General features: G+C 38.2%; 2 protein-coding genes across 2 annotated transcripts in view; both read left to right on the top strand.

Moving 5' to 3' along the window:
• LOC137284716 (UPF0764 protein C16orf89 homolog) overlaps positions 1–24589 on the top strand; it is a 441860-nt gene that overhangs the window by 217619 nt on the left and 199652 nt on the right. The gene's annotated exons all lie outside the window — the stretch shown is intronic.
• On the top strand, positions 15420–18104 carry LOC137284214 (uncharacterized). The gene has a single exon (XM_067815942.1). The coding sequence runs from the start codon at positions 15469–15471 to the stop codon at positions 16714–16716; it is 1248 nt and encodes a 415-aa protein (XP_067672043.1). The 5' UTR covers positions 15420–15468; the 3' UTR covers positions 16717–18104.

Raw genomic sequence — 24589 nt, 5'->3', positions numbered from 1 at the left:
AATGGAATTCGTCACCAACAAAGTTGTAGTTGCATAGTCCACATATTCTTTCTTCTCTCGGTATGTTCTGTCATCGGCAATTACTACACGTGTTATCAATGATTGAAATAATCTTATATGTATATGTAAAACGGAAATGATAGGTTTTCAGTTCCAACAAAATGCAGTTTAAACAGACTAATATGAAAATGAATAATAGTAATGACAATAATAATATATACTATATAATATGTAATATTTAGAGCGTTCGCCCGGAGAGCGGATGGTCGCGGATTCGATCCCCGACCGCTTTACCATCGACCTATGAAGAACTGATCAAACCATAAACTATCTAAGCATTGTGTCTGTTGTTACTACTCATCCCACTCACTGGCTTCATCACTAGTGCTCTTTGTTGTCTTAGTCATCTACTGGCCTCCTCCAATTATGTACCACTCGTTTACTCTATCACATGCTGTTGTTATTTTCAATCCGCTGTTTGTCATAACATACCATGTATATAAGCTTCTCACTATTTGGTTGTATTCACATTTAGCTTGAAAACGATGTGAGAATCTACATCGAAACGTCGCTCAACGTAATAAACAAGAAGTTGTAATCAATAAAGCTCAAAAAGACGTTAAAATATGGTATTTGTGGGTCCCTTCCCAGCTCTCGGTATTAATGGGTACAACAAGGACTAGTCTGTGCGGAGTTATTACAACGTGTCTGAGTGGGATATTCACGCTAAACTGCGGCGTGGTATCTCAGTGATCTAGCAGCATAAAGTCAGCTTAAATCTGGGTTAGTACAAGGAGCCACACACACGCGTGAACGTCGCCATTTTATGTTTTACAACTGTATTTAAGTAATACATTGTATGTAACCTTGTACCTCCTATACCGCAGACCGCGCCCAAAGTGTAATATATTCTTACGAACAACCTTTAAACCCATATCACCTCATCTAACCTTTTGGCTAGACAGATGTAGCATGAGCAATTCTGAAACAAGATCAATGTGCACTCAAGAGTTTTGCGTGTACACGCGGAGACAGGAAGATACGAGAACTTGCCAGACAACTCGAGATTTCGTTTTACTTGTCCTACAAAAGTGCAGGGTGAATTCCATGTTTCATTTCACTACCCACCATTACAGAAAATATTTTGGATTCGTGTTCAAGTAAAATCCCCAATTTTAATACGCTATCTTATGAAGGAATGTTTTCTTATATTCTTAAATCTGGTGACTTTTTTACCGTTTCTAAAACCTGCTATTTTATGCTTTGACCAAACGTTATATTTTAAATGATTATGGTAAGTTTATCTTAGCATTTGTTCTTGTGATATGTTATTATTTTCAATATGTAGTTTTGTTTTTTATAATGTAATATTATTTCTCAGAAGTCGCAGGGCGGTTAGTCGAGTACATTTAGGTTGTATTTTGTGGGGTTTTTTTCTGTGATAATGCTATGTATTTTATGTAACTACAAGCGTTTGTCTGTTCATTATAGTTATCCCGCATGACATGTACATTTTTTAAACTTTGATTGACCAAGGGGACTTGATTACACACAATCCTAAATATACATAAATGCATTCATCTGCATGTCACAGGCAAACAACTGTTTTGTCATTACCACTACACCTTACTTCCAGCACTCTCACTGATGTTGACGGAGACAGCTCACCTTACTTGTGATCTGACAGGTACACCCTGGGCCTTGGCACGTGCAGTCCATGCAAGTGTTTCCGATTGCACGACATATGACTGCTCTCTATAAAAGCTACATGTGTCAGGGGACCCGCACACGCCATTTTGGCAACAACTTTAACGTGTTGGTGTGCAAGTGATAATTTTAATTGTATAAAATACAATTAATTCCACTCAACATATTTAGAATATTTGACAATTATTTAACTTTGATATCATCTACTTAGAGACACACCTTGCCAGGCATCAACTCTCACGTGTTGTTGTGATCCACAGGTTTATCGTTCATCCAATAAAAACACATCAGCCAGAATCCTGCGACATGCATACACTTTCATTACCAACATGCAATCAAATATAAAGGAAAATACGTGCGCAAGAGTTACTTTATTTCAAGACAGGTGGTCTTTGATGTGACAAAAAAAAGGAAGCAGGTCTACCGGAGGTATAGCAAGATGTATTTGGTACTGTCAAAACCATTGTTGCCACACTTGAAAATGTCAGACAATATGTCATTTTGTCATTTCCATGGTAAAGACGCTATTTTTCCGAGATCATAACAGCTATATATAGGAATATATCTTCACTATGAGTAATTATTTTATTATTTTTGAGAATGCATGCGCTGACCCAAGCATATATGTCGGTATGTGTTCTATATCCTACCCAGACATACCATCTAGACAAAACGTGCGTGTATAACAACCCATTATGGTTCTCCATCTTGGATTCAGAAACAAGGTTTGATATTTTCACAGGCTGATCATAAATATGTGCACTGAACGCTGCAGATAATGGGACAACCACTGACAAGCTGAACACTGCGAAACAGAATACCACGTAAAACACACAAGGCTGAATCTCAAGACACATGTCCACAGCACACCATCCACACCATAAGAGCGTATTAAGCCTTCATGAATAATATTTCTCAAAACAGAGGGGACCCAGTACTAGACTATTTCTGTATGCAGTCATGACAAGTCACGCATGGGCAGTGGTGGTGCAATGGTGGTACAACGATTGTTCTCCTATGCACTTGTGCTTCTGTTGTACTATTGCACTCTGTATTTCAGCTGTTACAGTCACTGACGACACACATAAACCCTACTAAACCATGAATTCGTCATACCAGTTACTGGTGATTTGTCACACTTTGGGTAAAATTGTGTGTCTTTGTCTGTATGCACTCACGCCTTCACTTCTATAACAGGAACGAAAAAAGACTTCAACAGATGTGCGAGGATATAGAATTTGTAATGATTTCTAAATACATGTAATTAGTCTGTCTGTAAATGGTATTTATAATTGAAGCCCGCTAATATGTAATCCAGATTTACTGATCTTCTGTCCAAACGTTTAATACATACTGTGTCAATGGATGATACTTTCAAAGTGTGTCAGAAAAGTTTGTTCGAGTATGTTAAATGTGTGCATGATATGTGATCCCACTTGTTAGCTTGTGGATCAACGTTAGCGGGAAATATGCTGTAAGGTTGAATATTGGCGTGAATGGATATTTTCAACATGTATTTGTGGGTTGTCTTAGTGAAGTGTCTTCATAATTGAAGATCGCTGGGCACATGTTAAATTACAATGCTATACTTATATTTACATAGCGCCGATATGCAGCTCATCTGCTAAGACTGTGACCTACACTGTACACACAGACCGCTTGCCTAAATATAACCCGTGCAGGGTGCACCCAGGGATCGTGTCTTAAACCAACATGGACTAAACGTGCACAGAACGACCGTATCGTATTTAATCCGTGCAACGTGCACCCAAAGACCGTATCGTTAACCAACACGGACTTTGCTTACATTTTCTTTAAGTTACAAATTGAGTTTGCGATTTTGGCTTAGTTTCGTTTCTCGAAACTCTAGGATTGGGTATTGTGAATCTGATCTATGTCCATGAAACAGGGTTGGAAGAGAGTACCGAAGATAAGGAGCTAGTGTTGTGGATTATTGTTTGTTTGTTTGTTTTGTTTTGTTTTTGGTTGTTTTGTTTGGCTTTCTTGTTGATGGAGGGTTTGTTTGGTTTTTTTTCGTTTTTTTTCTTTGTTTTGTCTTGTTTTTCTGCTGTATTTATTGTTGTTTTGTTTTTGTCTTTTTGTTTGTTTGGATTTGGGGGGGGGGGGGGGGGGGCTTTTTGTATTTTTTGTTTTTCCTTTTTTTTTGTTGTTGTTTTTGTTTGTTTGTTTTTGCTTTGCTTTGCTTTGCTTTGCTTTGCTTTGCTTTGCTTTGCTTTGCTTTGCTTTGCTTTGCTTTGCTTTGCTTTTGGGGGGAGTTTTTTGTTTGTTTTTTGTTTGTTTTGGGGGGTTTTTTTTTTGGTTTTTGTTGTTATTTTGGTTTTTTTTGGTTTTGTTTTTTTTTTTGGGGGGGGGGGGGGGGGTTGTTCAAGGGTCAAACATAGCAAACATCGATATTTAATTTAGTTTTATTAGGGTAAGAGTTGAATATGTTCTCAACCACACCTCTTTATATCTGAAATTAAGGACAAAGGACATGGACAAAATTAATGTAAACGGAATTGGGAAAGTTGAAATGGAATGTAAATATGCATGCGCTGTAAGTTCAAAGAAGATATCCTTATTTGCTGAGCATGATTTAACCGCTATTCATGTTAACTATAAAAATGGCGACTTTGCCTTGTTTGGAGACAGAGCATTATGAACTCACAAAGCAATTTTAATTTTCTTAAAAGTATTTGAGAAGAGCCATGTGTTAAGAACATGTGCTAAGGACACGTGTTAAGAACATGTGTTAAGTATATGTGTTAAGAACATGTGTTAAGGACATATGTTAAGGACATATGTTAATTACATGTGTTAAGAACATGTGTTAAAGACATATGTTAAGGACATGTGTTAAGGACATATGTTAAGTACATGTGTTAAGAACATGTGTCAAGGACATATGTTAAGCGCCTGTGTTAAGGACATATGTTAAGGACATATGTTAAGGACATGTGTTAAGAACATGTGTTAAGGACATATGTTAAGGACATATGTTAAGAACATATGTTAAGTACATGTGTTAAGAACATGTGTTAAGGACATATGTTAAGTGCCTGTGTTAAGGACATATGTTAAGGACATATGTTAAGTACATGTGTTAAGAACATATGTTAAGAACATATGTTAAGTACATGTGTTAAGAACATGTGTTAAGGACATATGTTAAGTGCCTGTGTTAAGGACATATGTTAAGGACATGTGTTAAGAACATGTGTTAAGGACATGTGCTAAGGACATATGTTAAGTGCATGTGTTAAGGACATATGTTAAGTACATGTGTTAAGAACGTGTTAAGGACATGTGTTAAGAACTGTCCACATGTACACCGACTGACTCTTACGGCTCATTTAAATCAGCGATTTTATTTAAGGACATATAATGATTCCATTAGCCATATGAAGAAAAAGAAATCACCTTAACAACGTTTCAGATTCAATATGCAGCTATTTTAAAATAGGTTATAGGAACAGAAATACTGAAGTTGTTTAGCTACATATTTGGAAAAAAGGGATATTTGGCATTGTTATTGATTATGGGAGCATGGGGAAACGTCTTACGATGACCCAAACAATTTTGAGGTATTAGTCCTCTAAGTTTATAACAATTATGTTCCAAAAAAAACTTAAGTGGCAAACTTGATGTCACAAACGCAGTTTGCATTTAAGGAATGGGACATCACTGTTGATGTCATTTTTATTTTGGGTATTTCCACTTCTGAAAGACAATGATAGGATATTCTCTGCGTTTATTTACAAAAGTGGATTTTGGACCCATGGATATTGTTTTTCGAATTGGTAGAAAATTCATATATGTTTTGTCGTCCTGTGTAACGTAATATTAAGTCACGTATGAGCTATTCCTCTGTTCAGTGTTAAATATGTAGTTACAAACTGGTCTTGGACAAGGGGAGGTAACGTCACCCCACTTCTTTTCAATTTTCATTGAAGAATCACTTGGCCGAAGATATGGTCTTAATGAGTGGAACCACTGCTCGATTCGTCACATCTTCATGCTTTCTGTTTATTTTAAAATATGGAGATAAAGTGTAAACACTGACAAAAGTGAAGTTAATATTTAGAAATTCTCAGAGGAACCTTTCGATATGCATTTTATGTATGATTCATGCAATTACTTGTGAAATTGGGGAGCAGTTGAATCATTATGGATTGTAGGTGGTGTTAAATGATACCCGCGTTGAACCAGTACTCCATTATGTAAAATTAGCGTTGAACGAGTTTATCGTAAGTTCTGTAAAACAAGCGTGAAAGATAGCACTAATGATTCTATGTGCAGGTGGACAGTTAGGAAGTTTCCCGGTAAGTATTCAGAAACAAGTGAGAACACCTATTCACCAATTTGTTCTCTGTTATTTTATTCGATCCAAGATTCTATTAGCGGCTATTCCGATGGTTGTCGTGATGCCAACGTCAACAACCGCCATATATCCACATGAACGCATGAACTGTCATGTAGTGATATATAACTGGTGTCAAGTTCAAAGCTCACTAATGTTTTAAATGGAGAAGCATTTCAATGCGGAGTTAAAATCTTAAATGCTCGATTATCGTCCATGGAGTGGGGTGGTGTTGAGGGATGTTATGATGCTTTTGGGGGGTGTCCATTTTGTTCTGGAAGATTGGGAGGTGTGTGTGTGTGGGGGGGGGGGGGGATCAGCTTTGTACACATGTGCCTGGGAGTGGGTCACATACTTGCATACTTTATATATTAATTATTGGCAGCGAATATATGAATCGGAACCAGACCATCCAGTGGTCAACGGCATGAGCATCGATCTAAGCAACTGGGAAGCGATGACATTGTGTCAACCAAGTCAGCGAGCCTGACCACCCGATCCCGTTGTTCGCCTTTTACGACAAACATGGGTTACTGAAGATCAATTCTGACCCTGAACCGCATGGGTCAGCTCGAAGTGAAGCATATCGTAGATGTTTGGGGGGATCCCCTCGAACATGGGTTTGGTTCAATACCACTGAACCCCGTAGATAACTGAGTTCAGCCAGGGCCTGTTCTGTTGCATCAAAGAAGAAAAAAATGTTTGCCTAAATAGTCACGAAACAAAACTTTTATTAAAGCATCCATGCAGCGATTGAATCAGATTTCACGCCACAGTTAGCAATATTCTAGCAATATCATAGAGGTGGACACCAGAAATGGGCCTCACGTATTGTACCTCTATAGGTAATTGAACCCGAGTTTTCAACTGACAAGCGAACACTTTAACAACCAGCCTAGCCTATCGCCCCTATCGATCCGGCAGTCGCTGAGTCTCCAACGTCAAATACCGACTTCAAGTAACTCAAGCACCCATTGTACCCTTCAGCGCTAACCAACAGTTTGACAGCGAGAAGGTATTCGAAGCGGACGCAAAATCTAGTTTCACGTCCGAGCTTCGTCCCTGACCGTGTGGTTGGTGCATGATGCGTTAGTAAGTACAACGCCGGTTTTCTTCTACTCGGCGCTCAGCAACATTCTATCTAGATGTCCACGGCCTGTGAGAAATCGAGTCAGGTTCAAAAGCAAACAAACAAAGCATCCTTTCCTGTGCCCCTCTGTGAGAAATGAGTACAAGTGTAATAGCCCTCGTATTTGACTGCCTCCGTGACCCTTGAGAATATATAGAATAGGAGCTGCGCTCACGTGTTGAATGACTAGTCCAGTCTAGGTTGCGTCGCCCTGAAATTAAGGATTGTTTGGGGCTCAGTTTCGATATTTCCTTGTAGACATATATGTGTATTAAACTTATTTAACATTACGTTTTGCAACTAAACGTTATCGTGTTGTAACATGTATGTATTCAGTTTCGAAAGTTCTCAACGAGTTAAAGATTGTAACATCCAGTGTATATTTTCTATGTTAGATGAACGTTCTAATTTAGGGCTCTGTTCATGTGTCAAAGGGTGTTTAATATGGAATCATATTTCTCAACTTTACATAACAAAGATTTAAGAGGATGTTGTCACTTTTAAGATTGGGTGAACAATATACATGAAGAATACAGGTAGGAGAAATAATATCCCAAGTGAATAAAGATTCTGTCCATTTTGTAAGAGCATTTTAGAAGTTCATTTCGTGTTTATTTGCCCACATGATATACATGTTATGTGTCTGTATGTTAAATATTGATTGCAATTCTCTCATTGTTAGAGTAGGAAGAACTCGTTAATCAGATCGTCAGTTTCGTCCATATATTTGATACTTGGGTGTATACTAGTAACCCTTAACAGCATAAAAAATCAAATATATAGTGAAAATAGAAACAGAATAGCACTTATAAGTGAAAAAAAGATGGCACATTACTTCATGTGGCGGCCATTTTGATATCGATGGGATGAAGGGGAAATTTGGAAACTTTTCACATTAAGTGTAGTGAATAGTTTAAGAATATTTATAGCTAAAATGGATAGAATTATCATTAAAACGACCGCACGTTATCAGAAATGAGCGGACCACTGTAACTTGATAATGCCCGCAAAATGCTTGACGACGGGCCAATATCAAGCCCGTGGTTAGGTGACGTCATAGGTAGCTCAGCTGTTGAAGTTCAATCACCTGCGGCTCGTGTGAACTTGGGTTCATCATTGACCATATATCTGGCTCTCATTCGTCACACGTGCCTGTGTCATTATGCACTTTCCTGCCTGTGCCATCCATAACAATTGTACCATAAATTGCAATATACAGCAATGAAAATATCGACTTGAAGTCTAACGTTGTTGATCACTGAAAACAATGGCGGCTGGTAGTATGAGCAAAGGTCAAAATCGAATGTCGTTACTCACAACAGTGACGTCATTTTTGTTGTTCTATGACGTGTCTATATTTGTAAAATGTGTGTCAGTGACCTCCGTCGTTTTGTTGTTGGCAGTAAATGCTTCTAAACCGATGCCGCTGTTTTTATTCTTATTTTACAAAAAAAATCTATTCATTTCAGCTATAAGAACGGTCACGTTATTTTTCAGGGCATTATCATTTGCAGAAGCCCGAGGTCTTTCATTAACAGCCCGACGAAGGAGGGCAGTTGAAAAGACGGAAAATAGCGTTACCCTTATAGTATACTAATGCTAATCTGCAATTTCTTTCAACGAAAATACATAATACAATGGACTATATATCTGAGCTGGTAAAGTAAAATCAATGTTAAACGCCTCAGCAAGATTCTATCTACATGCCTGCATGTTAGGGCAAGATGAATACCTGTTTGTTGTTTAACGCGGCATATATCAACATTGCATCTTTATAACGACAGCCTGTAAATAACGAGTCTGAACCAACAACAAACAAACAAATCATCCTATCTTATCAACACAGAGAATTGATTTCAGTTGTGACAGCCAAGGTTTGGACAAAGTTACATTATGGTCAGAAAAAGTAGCAGATAATATAACAGACAAAAATTTAGGCTCTCTGTGTGTCTGTGTCTCGCTGTGTGCGCGCGTGCGTATGTGCGTCCGTGCATGCGTGTGTGGTTAAAACTGGTCCGAAATAATGCCCGCTTCATAGTGCCAACCCACTAAGGTATCAGAGATTTAAGTTTTACGCCATTTTTATCAACCTTCCAACAATACTTATACTTTTAATTATACAATTACAGTGTAAGCTGTCAAAAACCGGCATCTGTCCAATCCGGCAAGTTGTCGACACCAGAATTAAGTCCCAGTTCCACCCGTGGCTTGTACATTTAACACCAGCTCTACAATCCAGCACGCTATCTAAACCGAACTATTTCTTTCCCGATGAGTGCCGGTTGAGACAACTTCTACTGTGTCATTGCTATAATTATATCATTTTATTATTATATTCAAGGAGTAACTAAATTTGGAGTATGGGTGTATGGTTTTATGTCGTCTTTAGCAATATTAGGACATCTGTGTAATATATCTTATATAATTTTTCTGTGTAATGGTATAGCCGTTCGCTTTACACCACATATACATACTGGTGCAAAAGTGCTCTAGAAAGAAAACAACGGCATCAGGAAGATTAGAGGGATGCACCTTGTTTTGGGATCCTGTAATTTGTTGTTTATGGGCGCTTGCTTTGTCCCTTAAGGAACGTTCATAATTTATGTCTATGGGTGACGATACCTAAAAGAGGCGAGCGCATTGATTTTGTTCATGGCATGCAGAGGGTCTCTTTAATACTTTGTAAATGAATTTTATTGGGTCATTCACATTGTACATACTTTTCTATAAATAACATCATCACCTCAACATTTCCTCACCTCAAAGTCGTAGATTGTGAAGGGTCCCTGGTTGTCCATAGTATTCATCACGTCACCCTTGGCATATTGTAGCATTAAAATATTTGGGGCGGAACTGTCCACTTTAGAGTATACATGGACTAGTTCGTTCCCGGTTTTTCTCATGGTTTCCGTAAATTTTCAACTATATATTTGCAAGTTCCGCAATTTTCCGGCTGCTTTCCTACCCTGAATACTACAGATTTATTACACGAGTTGAACGTACCACGTAAATGAGTTTGAAGATACGACCCTGTCGTTTAAATTTTACCATTGTTCCATAAATCGATTGATTTAAACATCACATTCAAAACTGGCACAATTTGTCCACAATTATGGAAAGGTTCGATTAACTTTTCACCTGTTTAATGTTTCATCTTGGCTCATCACTCAGTTTTTCAAGTATTGTTTTCTCATTCTGTGCCTGTTTATTATTTTTTTCACCTGTTGAGGCGGTAGGGTAGTCGAGTGGTTAAAGCGTTCGCTCGTCACGCTGACGACCCGGATCCGATACCTGTGGTGGCTGATTTGGGTCATCGCTTTCTCGCCTTAAATGTTGGAGGCGAGAAAGCAAGAAAGCGATATCGCGAGGCGAGAAAGCGATAAAACGAGACGAGAAAGGGATAGCACAAGACGAGAAAGTGATATCGCGAGACGAGAAAGCGATATCATTGCGCGAGAAAGCGATAGAGCAAGGAAGTGAGAAAGCGATAGTGCGAGTAAGCGATATTACCCATAATTCAGTCCTGTCTGTACATGAATAACAACAAACTGGAGCTCAATCGCCATCCGTACTTTCTCAATAGTATTAAATGGTTTTCAGAAATGTTCGTGTCCATTATAGTCATTGTTTGACTTGATGTTTAGAGAAAATCTAAGATAGATGTAGACTTTCCTTTGGCATACTATTTGAAAGTTTACAATATTCATATTGTGAAATGCCGGAAACATTCAGTTTGTGACGTGACTGAAGGAATAACATATTTTATGCCATTACTGGACTGGAATTGTCCTTAATGACATCAACCAATTAAAATATGATAGATATTGCGGGGGGAGGGGGGGGGGGGGGAGAGAGAGACAAATAAGGCATTGTGATAGCACTAACACAGCCTACACATCCAAACAATCATATACGTAAACAACCCAATTAAGTGAGTGAGATTCGATCAATTTATGTCGCTCTTAGCAATAAGTGGAACCATTTATGTCTTTGATGGTTATCAAAAATACAGCTGTACTATCTTTGATTTCTTCAAGATGATAATATTTTTTAACTGACGATCTTCACCTTTATGAACCCAAATCGTTCCTGAAAGCACGTGACGTACAATACTACAGGAAATGCTTATATATTCATCAGTAAAGTTTGTTCTGTAAGTTGGTTGATGTTTACACATGAACAATGATGCATGATGAAGCCAAGTGTCCATGTAAATAACAACTCTTTGCTCTGTAGCACGGTTATCTGATATCGTACATATCATCACTTACGGTACGTTGTGAATCTATTATTGAGACAGTTTAAATGACATTTATATGTCGAATGTTGATGTGTAAACATTCCGTTTGCCATATCTGACAGCGTCATAACTTATAAATACAATCTTTTACCTATCTCTGTATACATGTATTACGTGTATATATCACAAAGGGTACAGCTGCTCGTGGTCGCGTAGCATTTGATAGGCTGATTGGTGATGCGTGTATCCAATTAACCTTTTTCGGTCTGTAACATTTTCGGTGTCAGACGAGGACTTGAAACTCGTTCAATATATGTAATGATCTACCTGTATTATCATATTTATAGTTTGGTCAATTTATGTCAAAACTATTCGAATCTAATGAGAGCAACAGATGACATTCACTGGGTTGGCGGCGGTCTGTAAATAATCGAGTCAAGATAAGAAAATCCAGTGATCAACATCATGAGCATCGATCTACGTGATTGGGTTACGATGACATGTGTCAGCGAGCCTGACTACCCTATCCTGTTTGTCACCTCTTACAACAAACATATGTTGCTAAAGACTAATGTAATCCCGATCCTGTTCCCTGGCAAAATGGGGAGTAGGGAAAGTACTGGTTGTTAAGGCTTACCTCATTTCCTGATACTCTTCTTTATGGCGTCACGGCAACACTTTTGCATTTGTTGAACACGATGTTACGGAGTATATTTTTTATATATTTCATCAGGTGTATGAAGAACCTATGAAGCGGAAAGCTATGTACGAACATTTGAGACAACCATGATAAGATAACAAGGGAAGCCGATAGTTAATTAGCGCTAAACCGGTAGGGTGGATGGGCAAATGGAAGCCAGGGATTGTTCATCTAGGCATGGGTGATGACAGGGCAGAATAAAGGTAAATATCTCTTTCTCACTTCCTCGCTCCATCGCTTTCTCGACTGGCTGCATCGCTTTCTCGCCTTGTTTTCTCGCTTTGTCGCATTATCGCGTTATCGCGTTAAAGCGAGAAAGTGGTGGCCCTAAATCAGCCACCATAGATACCCTACATGGGTGCAATGTGAGAGGAATATTTCTGGTGCCGGCAGGAGTTCCACCCTTTCCCCTTCCAGAATAATATTCATGAATTAATACAAACTTAAATTATCAACAATCCTTGACATACACAAAGAGAGAGAGAAGGGGGGCGGGTACAAAATCAAACTCCTGAGTTGCAACTGCGTCTATATGTTCACTGAGCATGAGGTAGGGAAGACAGAAAAAAAGAGCGCGAGCGCTAGATAACGAGCGAGGGAGAGAGCGATCGAGGGAGAGACAGCAAGGGACGGAGTGGAACAAGGAGAAGGCAAGAGCAAACGCGGGAGAGAGTCATGGTTAATTTGTTTGCTTGCTGCCTAGCCCAGTACAACCGCACTACCACATTACAGCAACGGCTCTGAGGTCACAGACCAAGAGGTCTATGTACAAATGTGTGGCGAACTAAGCGCTGGTCAGCAATATCCACGCCATAAATAGCCACATCATGGTCAATTCTAACCAAAACGTATTGCATATTTCCGCTACGGCACTCATGCATGGGACCATTCAAGATTTATGGCTGGAGTGTTGCCTTACATTTCAATATAAATATATTTCCATAACAGCTAACTTAAAAAGTTCTGTGTGAAATATATACAACGCGTCACTATTTAATTCTGGACTCACTAAAGTCCAGACACTCTCCGTACTGTGGCCAGTTTTTGACAAGATTTGACAAAAATGAAACAAGCATTTGTTATGAATATATACTAACACTCACGAAAAAATGAAAGTGTTGTTTTTGAAAACTCAAAATTTAAATTTGCTCGCCCATGGTTCTGCCCATAGGCGAACAGTTGGCCCATGGCCGAGAATATTTACTTTTGCTAAAAGTACATGTTTTTTTCTATGTTTTAGAGGTTCTGAATCTATGACTTCATTTCACTAATTTGATTTTTTGACTTGATTCGGCTTATATAGAGCATTTTTAAAACATCTCTCCCATGGTCGAAAAACAAAACAGTTTGGCCCATGGGCGAGAATAATTACTTTTACTCACAATACACGTTTTTCCACGTTCTGGAGGTAGTAAATGAATTAAAATATGTTTATAAGTATCACGACACAAAATTCAACTCACTTTGTAAGAGATTATAGCAGTATTATGAGGGTTGAATCCCTGGAACTCGCACCCTCAGAGTCAGGCACCTAATCGCCAGCACACAAAGTCAGTCGCCTCGCTCGCTCAGCCACAAAAATGGAAGTCGGACAACTGGTAGTCTATACTGCGTACTTTGTGTAGAGTCACGGTGGAAGTCGCGGTGGCTGAGCGGGCTTGTGAGCTGTGAGCTGACGATTAGGTGCCTGACTCTGAGGGTGCTGGTTCGAATCACGGATGGGACTCAACCCAAAAAAGTACTATAATTTGTACTTAGGAAAGTGATATCCCAAATATGACATATGTTGTTCCTGAAACTTGCCTACTGACACTAGAACAATCAGACATTATGTTCTCACATTGCAAATTGAAACCACTACTGACGTTGCTATGAGACACCATGTATTTGTTTTAAAAATCATGTAAAATATTGACATATTACATGTTATAATAGTCACATGTCAATAAACATTTCACCATACACCTATAACTATTGTTGGGCATTGGTTGAATTTTCATGATCGATCATTGGATTATCAAAACGATCGATCATCGATTAATAATCGATAATAAAGTTAGAGTTTAACGTCCAATCAAAGAGGAAACGATATGATACAAGACTATTATTATTCTTGGCATTGGTTGTTACCAGTCACATTTAGTCGCGTTAGCCAATCAGGGATCTCCTTGTTATGTACTTATATGCTTGCCTTTATTAAGAAATGCTGACTTGCAGCACCCGCGATGGATACACATGCCGTGATATAAGTGTTAAATGCGTGAAATTCACATTGAAGTGTAACAGTGTAACTTACTACACTGCATTGCACAAAAATGTAGGTACATATTAACCAGTCATGATCGATCATAGATGTTATGATCGATTCCTTGATTACCATTTACTACCGATCGATCATCGATGAAATCGATTAATCGGAACACTACTACCAATAATCTCTTGTACATTTATTCAACCTTGCCTTGAGTCTAATTCAGCCTAACTAGCATGACTAATCCATCCAGTGCACTTGAGATAAGGGGGTGAGGGGATTAGCTGTACACAGGGCCATATGTTTTTGTTGTTTTAGTTTGTAGAAGTTTTGACAGGACAATTATATATTGTTTGAAGCTGTCAGATTTGTAAAGGTGGATTTCAATAACATGAGTTACTCAAAATGTGCTTTTCATATATCTGTTTAAAAAGTATTCTCATACTTCATAAAACGGATCTGACAAAAGATGTGTTTTGTCTTCACAAATAATGGTATAAAATACTCAAGCATGCTGGACATATAAATATTCAGCCATGGAGTGGTGGCCTCGGTTGGTTAAGAGTACCACTTTCAATTCGTAATATTAACATACAGCCTGTCTGACAGACGCCTGAGCTAATTAGACGGAGGCAAATTACCTCTGTTTTGACGCTAATCTTGAAGTGAATATCTAATTACTGTCATTAACTCGTTAAAAAAACAACCTCTGGTCAGACAACAATCCGTAAGACTAATCCCACTGTCAGTTCGCATAAAACTTCATTCCATTGTTAACTAATACATTTTAATTGTCTGTATTCAGCTTTTCAAATTTCAGACAACTCAAGGTTGGTTTGTTCTGTTGTGTCTTAAATTTAGCTGTTAGACAGGTTGTAAGCAGGATTTCGGACGGGGGCGTCACCTACTCGAGACAGTATAATCTGATCACGTGACCTTCATTCAACCACGCCTTTATTGTTCGTACAAGTTGTTTAGATCGTATCGCAGTTGGCTGACAGACATAATATTCGCTACACGGGACCAGGACTTTGTTGAGGACTGAGGTTTCCAAACCAAGGCTTGTACCTCACCTGCCAAAATGAAACTGTTCAATAGTACAGTCAAGATAAAAACCAAGTACCTTTTTACGTTCGCTGTGTGTATGATAATATGGCAAGTGCTTCACCTCTTGTCATGCAGCAGGTTTCGAAGTGCTTTCAGTAGCAACGTGTTGATCGACTTACGAGGAAGTGACCACAAGTCTGCGCTTAAATTCATTAAGGATAATACAGACATTGTTGATGATACGACCAACGAGGAGGACAGTTTGGAGGCAATGTTCGCGAAAAGATTAACCAGGGAGCGACAGACGGACATACCCGAGGTGAAAGTCACTCGAGCCAGTAACTGTCGAGAAGGTCTGAACCCTGAATACCCATGTATTGATACAAATTGTACTGGACAGGTAAAGAGTGTGAATGATACCAATCTTAGGGAGTTCATCGACTCCCAGTACCGCGTACCAGAAGTGTACATTGATGCAATATTCAGTATGAGAAAGCGAACACACCACCATAAAGTAGTCCTGGTCAGCGCAACATCGGATAATCATTTCATGGAGTCTCTTGTGTTCTTAAAGAATGTCCAAGAAATCATGTTTCCCGCAATGTCTAACATCGATTTCCATTTTGTCATGTACGACCTTGGGATGACTTCCGAGCAGCGAGCTAATATGGAAAATCTTTGTCAATGTGAAGTTCGAGATTTTCCATTTGAGTCGTTTCCAAAGAGGCTTCGGCGGCTTAAGTGTTACATCTGGAAGCCTATTATTATCTCTGCAAACCTACCCGTATCTGACATCCTCATATGGGCAGATGCCTCTACCCGCTTTACCAACACAAACATGATGCCGTTGCTGAAACAGATCAAAGCCAGTGGTGTAATGATGTCCAAAATAATCCGCGCTCTCGGTCAACACTTCGCTCCAAAGATGATGGAATATTATGGGGAGCGTTCATGTCATTTCTCACCTTATTGGGAATTTGAGGCTAACTTTATTGGATTAGCAAACGACCGTTTTGTGAGAGAAGCCATCGTTGCTCCGTGGGTGTCATGTGCTTTTGCGCCGGACTGTATGTGTCCTGAGGGATCGCACAAAATGTTAAAGTGTAATGTTAAGGTAAGGGGGTATAATAAGTGTCACAGGTTTGACCAGTCCAGTCTTAATATTATTTTGATAAAACTGTTCCAAGACAACATGCAGAAAATGACAATGCCGAAATCGCTGTTTCATGACATCAAACGAGGAGACAGACTGGACAAGTATGTTGACATGAAACTCGTTTAAGATATTTCTGAAACGGGTTACTTTGTACAGAGTCTCCTTCAATGTAAATAAACTGCATTATAATCCGATTAGCGCTCTGTGTTAAGAATCACATTCTGCATGTGCATGATTTACCTTGGTATGCAATTGTATATTCTGACATCATTAACTTATTGGTTTGGGGGTTGTGTTTAAAATTAGATAATTTTATGTTACGGTTTCGCCTTGGTACAGAAACAATGAACTTTCGACATCACCAAAATAGTGAGTGAGTTTAGTATAACGTCTCTTTTAACAATATTCCAATAATATCACTCGAGGGTACCAGAAATGAGCTTCACACACTGTGCCCATGTGGAGAATTGAACTCGGGTGAACGCTTTAACCACTGGACTGTCCCAGGACAACTAAACGGATGATCGCCGAGGATCTGGATTGGAATTCCAATATGGGAATAATAGGTGTTAACCCCATTTCTGGCCCCATTGCTGGAACATTCAAAAAATGGCGAAAAACCTTTCTCTCTCATTCATGGTAAATGACGACGGACGATGTTACATTTATATTGAAATGTTCTTCGGCATAAACGAAGGGAAAACTCCTTTTATGGTTGATGTTGTGACAACGGTGTCGTTTTCAGGGATTACGACAATGGTTTTCTACAAAATGTGACTCGCGTTCACTCAGGCAATGAAATATGAAATATGTGAACCGGCGGACTGACATGTGTGCCAGCGAGTTTAGTGAGTTTCGTTCACTCAGTCGATGAGTAGTGAATTATTCAGTTTCTTACATAAACTTGCAAGCTCTAAGAATGTTGGAAACGACAGTTTTCACCATCATTTCCACAACTTCAGTCATGGCAAATGTACACAAGGAATCTACCTACTTCTTGCAATGGAAGGTACACATGTGTAAACAGTTATATATTTGTTCATCATGAACAAAAAGGAAAGGAAGACAATGGAAACCTTTGGGACATACCCCAGCAAACCGACCAGTTTGTTTTTGTGTTCAAATGTCATATTTCGGTGCTTCATTGCACACTTACATTTGGTAGAAAATGTGTGTCCTACTACCTTAGAAACAACTCCGTTCAAAGGATTTTTATCTAAATCGTCAGACATGTAATCAGTGGTTTATTGTCGCCTCATCCCAACTGCACACAGTTGTACATACAATTCATTTATAAAAGTGCACAGAATAATTAAAAATAAAATCATGAGACACACAATAAAAGATAAAAACATGTTTTAACCACATAATATTTCTTTCCTACGTTACGCCTGGATGTTTGTTGCCAGTTTTTGAACGTGCTGAGTCATGAACATTGTTCACCACGTGCATAACAACTTTAGGCAGACAAACAGAGTCTCTCCTCATTTGCATAAAATAGTAGAGTATGACATATAGAAATAAGTATATGAGTCACTCGATTTGGGGTTATGAGAGACTATCTGTTTAAACGATGTACAATGTTAAAACACACACGCGCGCGCGCACACACACATGTATACACCTGTGCGTGCGTGTGTGTATGTGTGCCTGTGTTTGTGTGTGTCTCTGTGTGTGCGCGTGTCTGTCTGTCTGTGTTTGTGTGTGTTTGTGTGTGTGTGTGTGTGCATACCCACAGACATATACATATACACAAGTGGAGGACATATTAAAAGCATAAAATATATAACTCGGGATTGTAAATGTTTCCATCCTTTCGTCAAAATTAAATTTACATGTTTTAGCACATAAAATGGCTATTAAGTCATTAAGTGTTCACAATTTGCAGCTTCAATTATCAATTTCTTGATTATTTACAGGCCACCGCCAAATATATTGCTAAGTGTGGCGTTAAACTAATCTCACTCACCCACTCTGACTGAAGTGTATTTGTGGTTTTATATGATATAAATATCAATCATATATCGGTGTATTATCAGTTACATATATGTGTGTATGATATTTATATTTTGCGATGCCTTTGTCTAGTGAACCAAATGCAAAAACAGATATTGGAGTAGCATACTTGATATCATTTCTAAGTGTACAGGTCATTCAGTAGTTAAACATATGAAAAAGCTGTTGGTGACGGTCAACACAGGTATGTGCATAAATTCTTATCTGCACGGCCCAGTGGATGTCATTGTTTCCGGTAGACTCAACATGGAATTGAACATAGTTATCGTTGTTTACAGTAGAATGAAATATACATTGATAGCGTTGTTTACGTCCGGGCCCAACAGTACAATATACATTGATAGCGTTGTTTACGCCCGAGCCCAACAGTACAATATACATGGATTTCGCTGTTTACGTCCGGGCCCAACAGTACAATATACATGGATAGCAATACAGGACACATTTTATGGATAGCAACTTCTTGAGTTTATTTTCACGACGTTATTTTCAAGAAGTTGCTATTCATAAAATGTGTCTTGTATTACTACGCCAACTTCTAAATGCCTTTGAAGAATCATACATGGATAGCGTTGTTTACGTCCGAGCCCAACAGTACAATATACATGGATAGCGTTGATTTGCTAAAGCCCGATTGTGAAACATGGCATTGTTTACTGTGGAACCAACATTGTAATGTACACGAATGCTGTTGTTTACACTGAGCTTACATAGAAAGGTGTAACGACATCTGTTCACCTGTCACACACATAGTTTATTTATTTAAACCACCATAAACTTCCTTCGTTTCAACGTCGACGCGTAGTTTTTAAACAACAACGTTTGGCAATCTGACTGAGTCGGTGACCATCAAGAGATTTACTGCTTCCTGACAGCCTCTTATGCTTTATGGCTGATAGCAGAACTGAGTGCTGTGAACTTTATACTTTACCTGTCTTACAAGAATTTGTGTACTTCCAAGTGGTTCAAATAAAATGAATCTTGTTTCATATGCATCCAGAATTTATACCTCCTCTGTCAGTTTTTTTCCAGGTTTCGACCCAAGGTTGTGCGTTTTAATGTAAAATATCTTGACAGCGTGTAATACCGTTAGTGTGAGATTTGGAGTGAATGGATATCATGTGTGTTGGATATCAGCCACTTTTAGAATTTTGTTCGGCAGTATCATATCGGGGATATACCAGAAATGAACTGAATCCCTATTGTATTGTTTGGGAGTCGAACCCGGGACTTGTTAATTCGTCTTGGTAAGCCACCTTAACCATCAAACCATATCTCCCTCAGTGGTGTTTTGGGGTGTTTTAATGTGTAAGACAGACTTACACTCGTCTCTGAATATTATAATTTTGACAGAAACAAACAATTCATTTTAAATTGAGACGGATACCTGACGAAATCTAGGCTTTCTTCATTTAGAACTAGCATTGCGGGAAGGGCAAGGGGGAAGATAGAGTAATGACGTTCAGATGAGGAAGACTAAGTGTTGTAAGACACGGTATATATACGGTCTATAAATCAATCGCGGGATTTACGGCGGGTGGTATGTTATTTTTATGATTTCCGGTAAAGATGAGTATGTTTTGTTACGTATGTTATTTTTATGATTTCCGGTAAAGATGAGTATGTTTTGTTACGTATGTTATTTTTATGATTTCCGGTAAAGATGAGTATGTTTTGTTACGTATGTTATTTTTATGATTTCCGGTAAAGATGAGTATGTTTTGTTACGTATGTTATTTTTATGATTTCCGGTAAAGATGAGTATGTTTTGTTACGTATGTTATTTTTATGATTTCCGGTAAAGATGAGTATGTTTTGTTACGTACATTTCATTTTCATTACTCTGCAATGTTTTGTTAGAAATCATGGAGAGGGTTTAAAAAGCTGCAATGTTCGGTTATTGTCAGAAATCCGAAATAATGGAAAGACAGGTTGAATTTGTGACGGGTGCTAGAGGAAACCAGGTTGCAGTTTTGGACAACTATATTTTCTACAAATCGAAAATTCAGAAAGATGGGTTGAGGTGGTGTTGTGGCAAACGGAGGTCTACTAAATGTGGAGCTTATCTTATTATCTTAATTTAGTTTTCCTTATCCGAGGTGTTGTCTGCATTAATCAGTTGTAGCGGTAACAGAGGGAGTAAATTATTAGAACAGCACAGCAGCTTAGCGGGCTAGCGGTACTGAATTACGTCATTTACCCGTCGCGGACTAGCGGGTAGCGGCCTAGCGGGGTGGAGCATGCTAGAAAGAGTATTCAAAAACTTAGAGAGGTTTTTAATGTGTTTTGTTTTCTGTACTGAGAATAGTTTTTTTAGTTTGAATGCATTTGGCCATTTATAGAAGTATTCTGGGATGTACATCACCCGCTGTTGGAGAAGAGCTTCGCATTTAAAAAGATAATGGAATTCGTCCCCAACAGACAAAGAATCACAAAGTTTACAAAGTCTATTTTCTTTTGGAGTATTGGACCAGCGTCCTGTTTCGTCATTCACCCGTCGCGGACTAGCGGGTAGCGGCCTAGCGGGGTGGAGCATGCTAGAAAGAGTATTCAAAAACTTAGAGAGGTTTTTAATGTGTTTTGTTTTCTGTACTGAGAATAGTTTTTTTAGTTTGAATGCATTTGGCCATTTATAGAAGTATTCTGGGATGTACATCACCCGCTGTTGGAGAAGAGCTTCGCATTTAAAAAGATAATGGAATTCGTCCCCAACAGACAAAGAATCACAAAGTTTACAAAGTCTATTTTCTTTTGGAGTATTGGACCAGCGTCCTGTTTCGATGGGTAGATTATGGTTAGACAGCTTGAATTTAAGAATCGGTATATATATTTCTTTAGGAAGAAACAGATAGTTATCAAATAATATAGTGTCTTTAACAGTTTGATAGAATTTACCTTTGGAACTGGAGGACAGTTCAAAATGCCAATATTGTAGATACTGGTCTTTTAATGTTAATTCTATTTTAGATACCAAGTATTCAGTTGAGCAAAGAAAAGGGTTTTTGTATATTTCTGAAAGTCCACAATTATCTAAAATATCTTTAACACGTTTAAACCATTGTAATTGGTTTACAACGTTCGGTAAAGATGATGTTACAAAGTTATATAACATAGTTGACAGTTTCATATTGAGTGGGTTTATAGCTATTTTATGCCAGAGTGAGATAATTCTTTTATATATTTTAATGTATAGAGGATATCTTCCAAATTCTCCATATACCATATAGTTGGGAGTTGAGTTTCTAAGACCACTGGCGTATTTTAGAAATTTCAAATGTGTTTTTTCAATTAACAATAAGCTTTCATAACCCCATATTTCTGAACCATACATTAATATGGGAGCTATCATTGTGTCGAAAGCTGACATCAAACAGTCTAAAGGTAGATTCAAATTACGTGCTCTTTTCAGAAGAGAGAACATTGCTTTAGTTGCATTTTCTACAAGACTTTTGATTGCATTTACAAATCGTCCATTACGGTGAAGCTTGATACCAAGGTAAGTATAGCTATCAACAATTTCGATTGGTTCGCCCCCGTAAGTAAAATGTAGCTTCTTTTCGAGTTTTTGGGAAGGGCCACTACCGAATACAACGATTTTGGTTTTAGAGAGATTTACTTTTAACCTCCACTGACTACAGTAGTCATAAAATGAATTCAGAGACAACTGCAAATCATTGGGATTGTCATTTACCAAGACAGCATCATCGGCATATAGTAAAATTATAAATTATATCCAAACAGTGATGTTCTTTTCAGCAGATTGTTCAAAATTAATACCTGTACATCCTTGACTGTAAAGGTGTGATTCGATGTCATTTATGAATAGTGAGAATAATAAAGGGGCATGGGAAGTACGAGGTTATATGGTTATCAAACATAACATAAGGTTTGTTGTTTGGTCTAGGGTATTGCAATACCTAGATTTTGATGCTGGGGAACTAGACCGTGTCGCAATGACTTAACATAAACAAGAAAAGCATCCGTTTATAGGATTACAACCTAGATTGCGCAATTTTAAAGCCCTGACTATACAACCCCGTCGTATACCTAGATTGTCTACCCACGCATGAGTAATTTCTCGATGGGTCACTGTGAACCGTGGAGTCACTGGTCCGTAAAATCTGTTTGGGAGAGGCTACTGGAGATGCTGGGGGTCTAAAGATGCTTACATATGAGATTACAGTGTAGATTAATTACAGGTGTTTCTTAATTAAGATATGTCCAAGTGATCTGACAATAAAGCGATTACAAGAAGTAAGTTTATTTTCAAACAATTAGTAATAAGAGTAATGAAAGTTATTCTTCTAATCAGGAAAGTCTTTATTCGGTGCATTTCACCAGTCACACATAATTATAGAATAGACGAATTGCGCGTTTGGACCATTAAGGCTAAATAAAAGTGAAATGTTTCTCGGGCATTGGCGTGTCACTTTCATTTGTGTGCGTAGCAAGTTTGTATAGCCACTTAAAAAAAAGTTTGATTTGGCAGGGTCCCTATCATCCACGTGTCCACAAAAAGAACGAGTGTGACTGAATCTACAATTCATTAACACGTGCTAAACTCCCAAGACGTATTTCTGAGAGAAAATAAAAATGTGTTCCTCTCTCGTCACTTTTTACTATCAGAATTTTTTTTTAAAAGTCTAACTGTACTCGTCACTTTAAAAAAATATGCACGAGAAACGTATAATTTTGTTTGCAGCCTAATCAATTTGAAAATCATATGAATCGATAACCGAAAAAACAAGTGTGTTACAATAAACAGTTACAAAGATTACTCTTTAGAAAAGACACTGTACCGCATGCTGTTAATGACATACACCAGATGCAGCGCAACTGAGAAAACCTCACAGGATATAATGAGGTGTCTAGTAAAATTAGCACTACATCCATCTTCAACTTCTCATCTTCTTTACTCTCATAAAGCCACCATCGGTGGTGCAAGAGCAAAGAATGTACAAAGGTACATAAATATAAACATGCGTCATGATGAGATATTTACGTAACAATGTATACAAGTGAGAGATAAAAAGTTATAAACGTTTGCTAAGTTTAAAATTTACAGGCGATATAACCTTGCTAAGAGTTGATAAATTGGCCCAACTGTGATATATAAAAAGATAATGGAATTCGTCACCAACAAAGTTGTAGTTGCATAGTCCACATATTCTTTCTTCTCTCGGTATGTTCTGTCATCGGCAATTACTACACGTGTTATCAATGATTGAAATATTCTTATATGTATATGTAAAACGGAAATGATAGGTTTTCAGTTCCAACAAAATGCAGTTTAAACAGACTAATATGAAAATGAATAATAGTAATGACAATAATAATATATACTATATAATATGTAATATTTAGAGCGTTCGCCCGGAGAGCGGATGGTCGCGGATTTGATCCCCGACCGCTTTACCATCGACCTATGAAGAACTGATCAAACCATAGACTATCTAAGCATTGTGTCTGTTGTTACTACTCATCCCTCTCATTGGCTTCATCACTAGTGCTCTTTGTTGTCTTAGTCATCTACTGGCCTCCTCCAATTATGTACCACTTGTTTACTCACATGCTGTTGTTATTGTTAATCCGCTGTTTGTCATAACATACCATGTATATAAGCTTCTCACTATTTGGTTGTATTCACATTTAGCTTGAAAACGATGTGAGAATCTACATCGAAACGTCGCTCAACGTAATAAACAAGAAGTTGTAATCAATAAAGCTCAAAAAGACGTTAAAATATGGTATTTGTGGGTCCCTTCCCAGCTCTCGGTATTAATGGGTACAACAAGGACTAGTCTGTGCGGAGTTATTACAACGTGTCTGAGTGGGATATTCACGCTAAACTGCGGCGTGGTATCTCAGTGATCTAGCAGCATAAAGTCAGCTTAAATCTGGGTTAGTACAAGGAGCCACACACACGCGTGAACGTCGCCATTTTATGTTTTACAACTGTATTTAAGTAATACATTGTATGTAA

Source organism: Haliotis asinina, chromosome 5 (assembly GCF_037392515.1).
Source record: "Haliotis asinina isolate JCU_RB_2024 chromosome 5, JCU_Hal_asi_v2, whole genome shotgun sequence".
Lineage (NCBI taxonomy): Eukaryota > Metazoa > Mollusca > Gastropoda > Lepetellida > Haliotidae > Haliotis > Haliotis asinina.
Note: the sequence above shows the minus strand (reverse complement) of the source record. Positions and strands in the feature narration are given on the sequence as shown.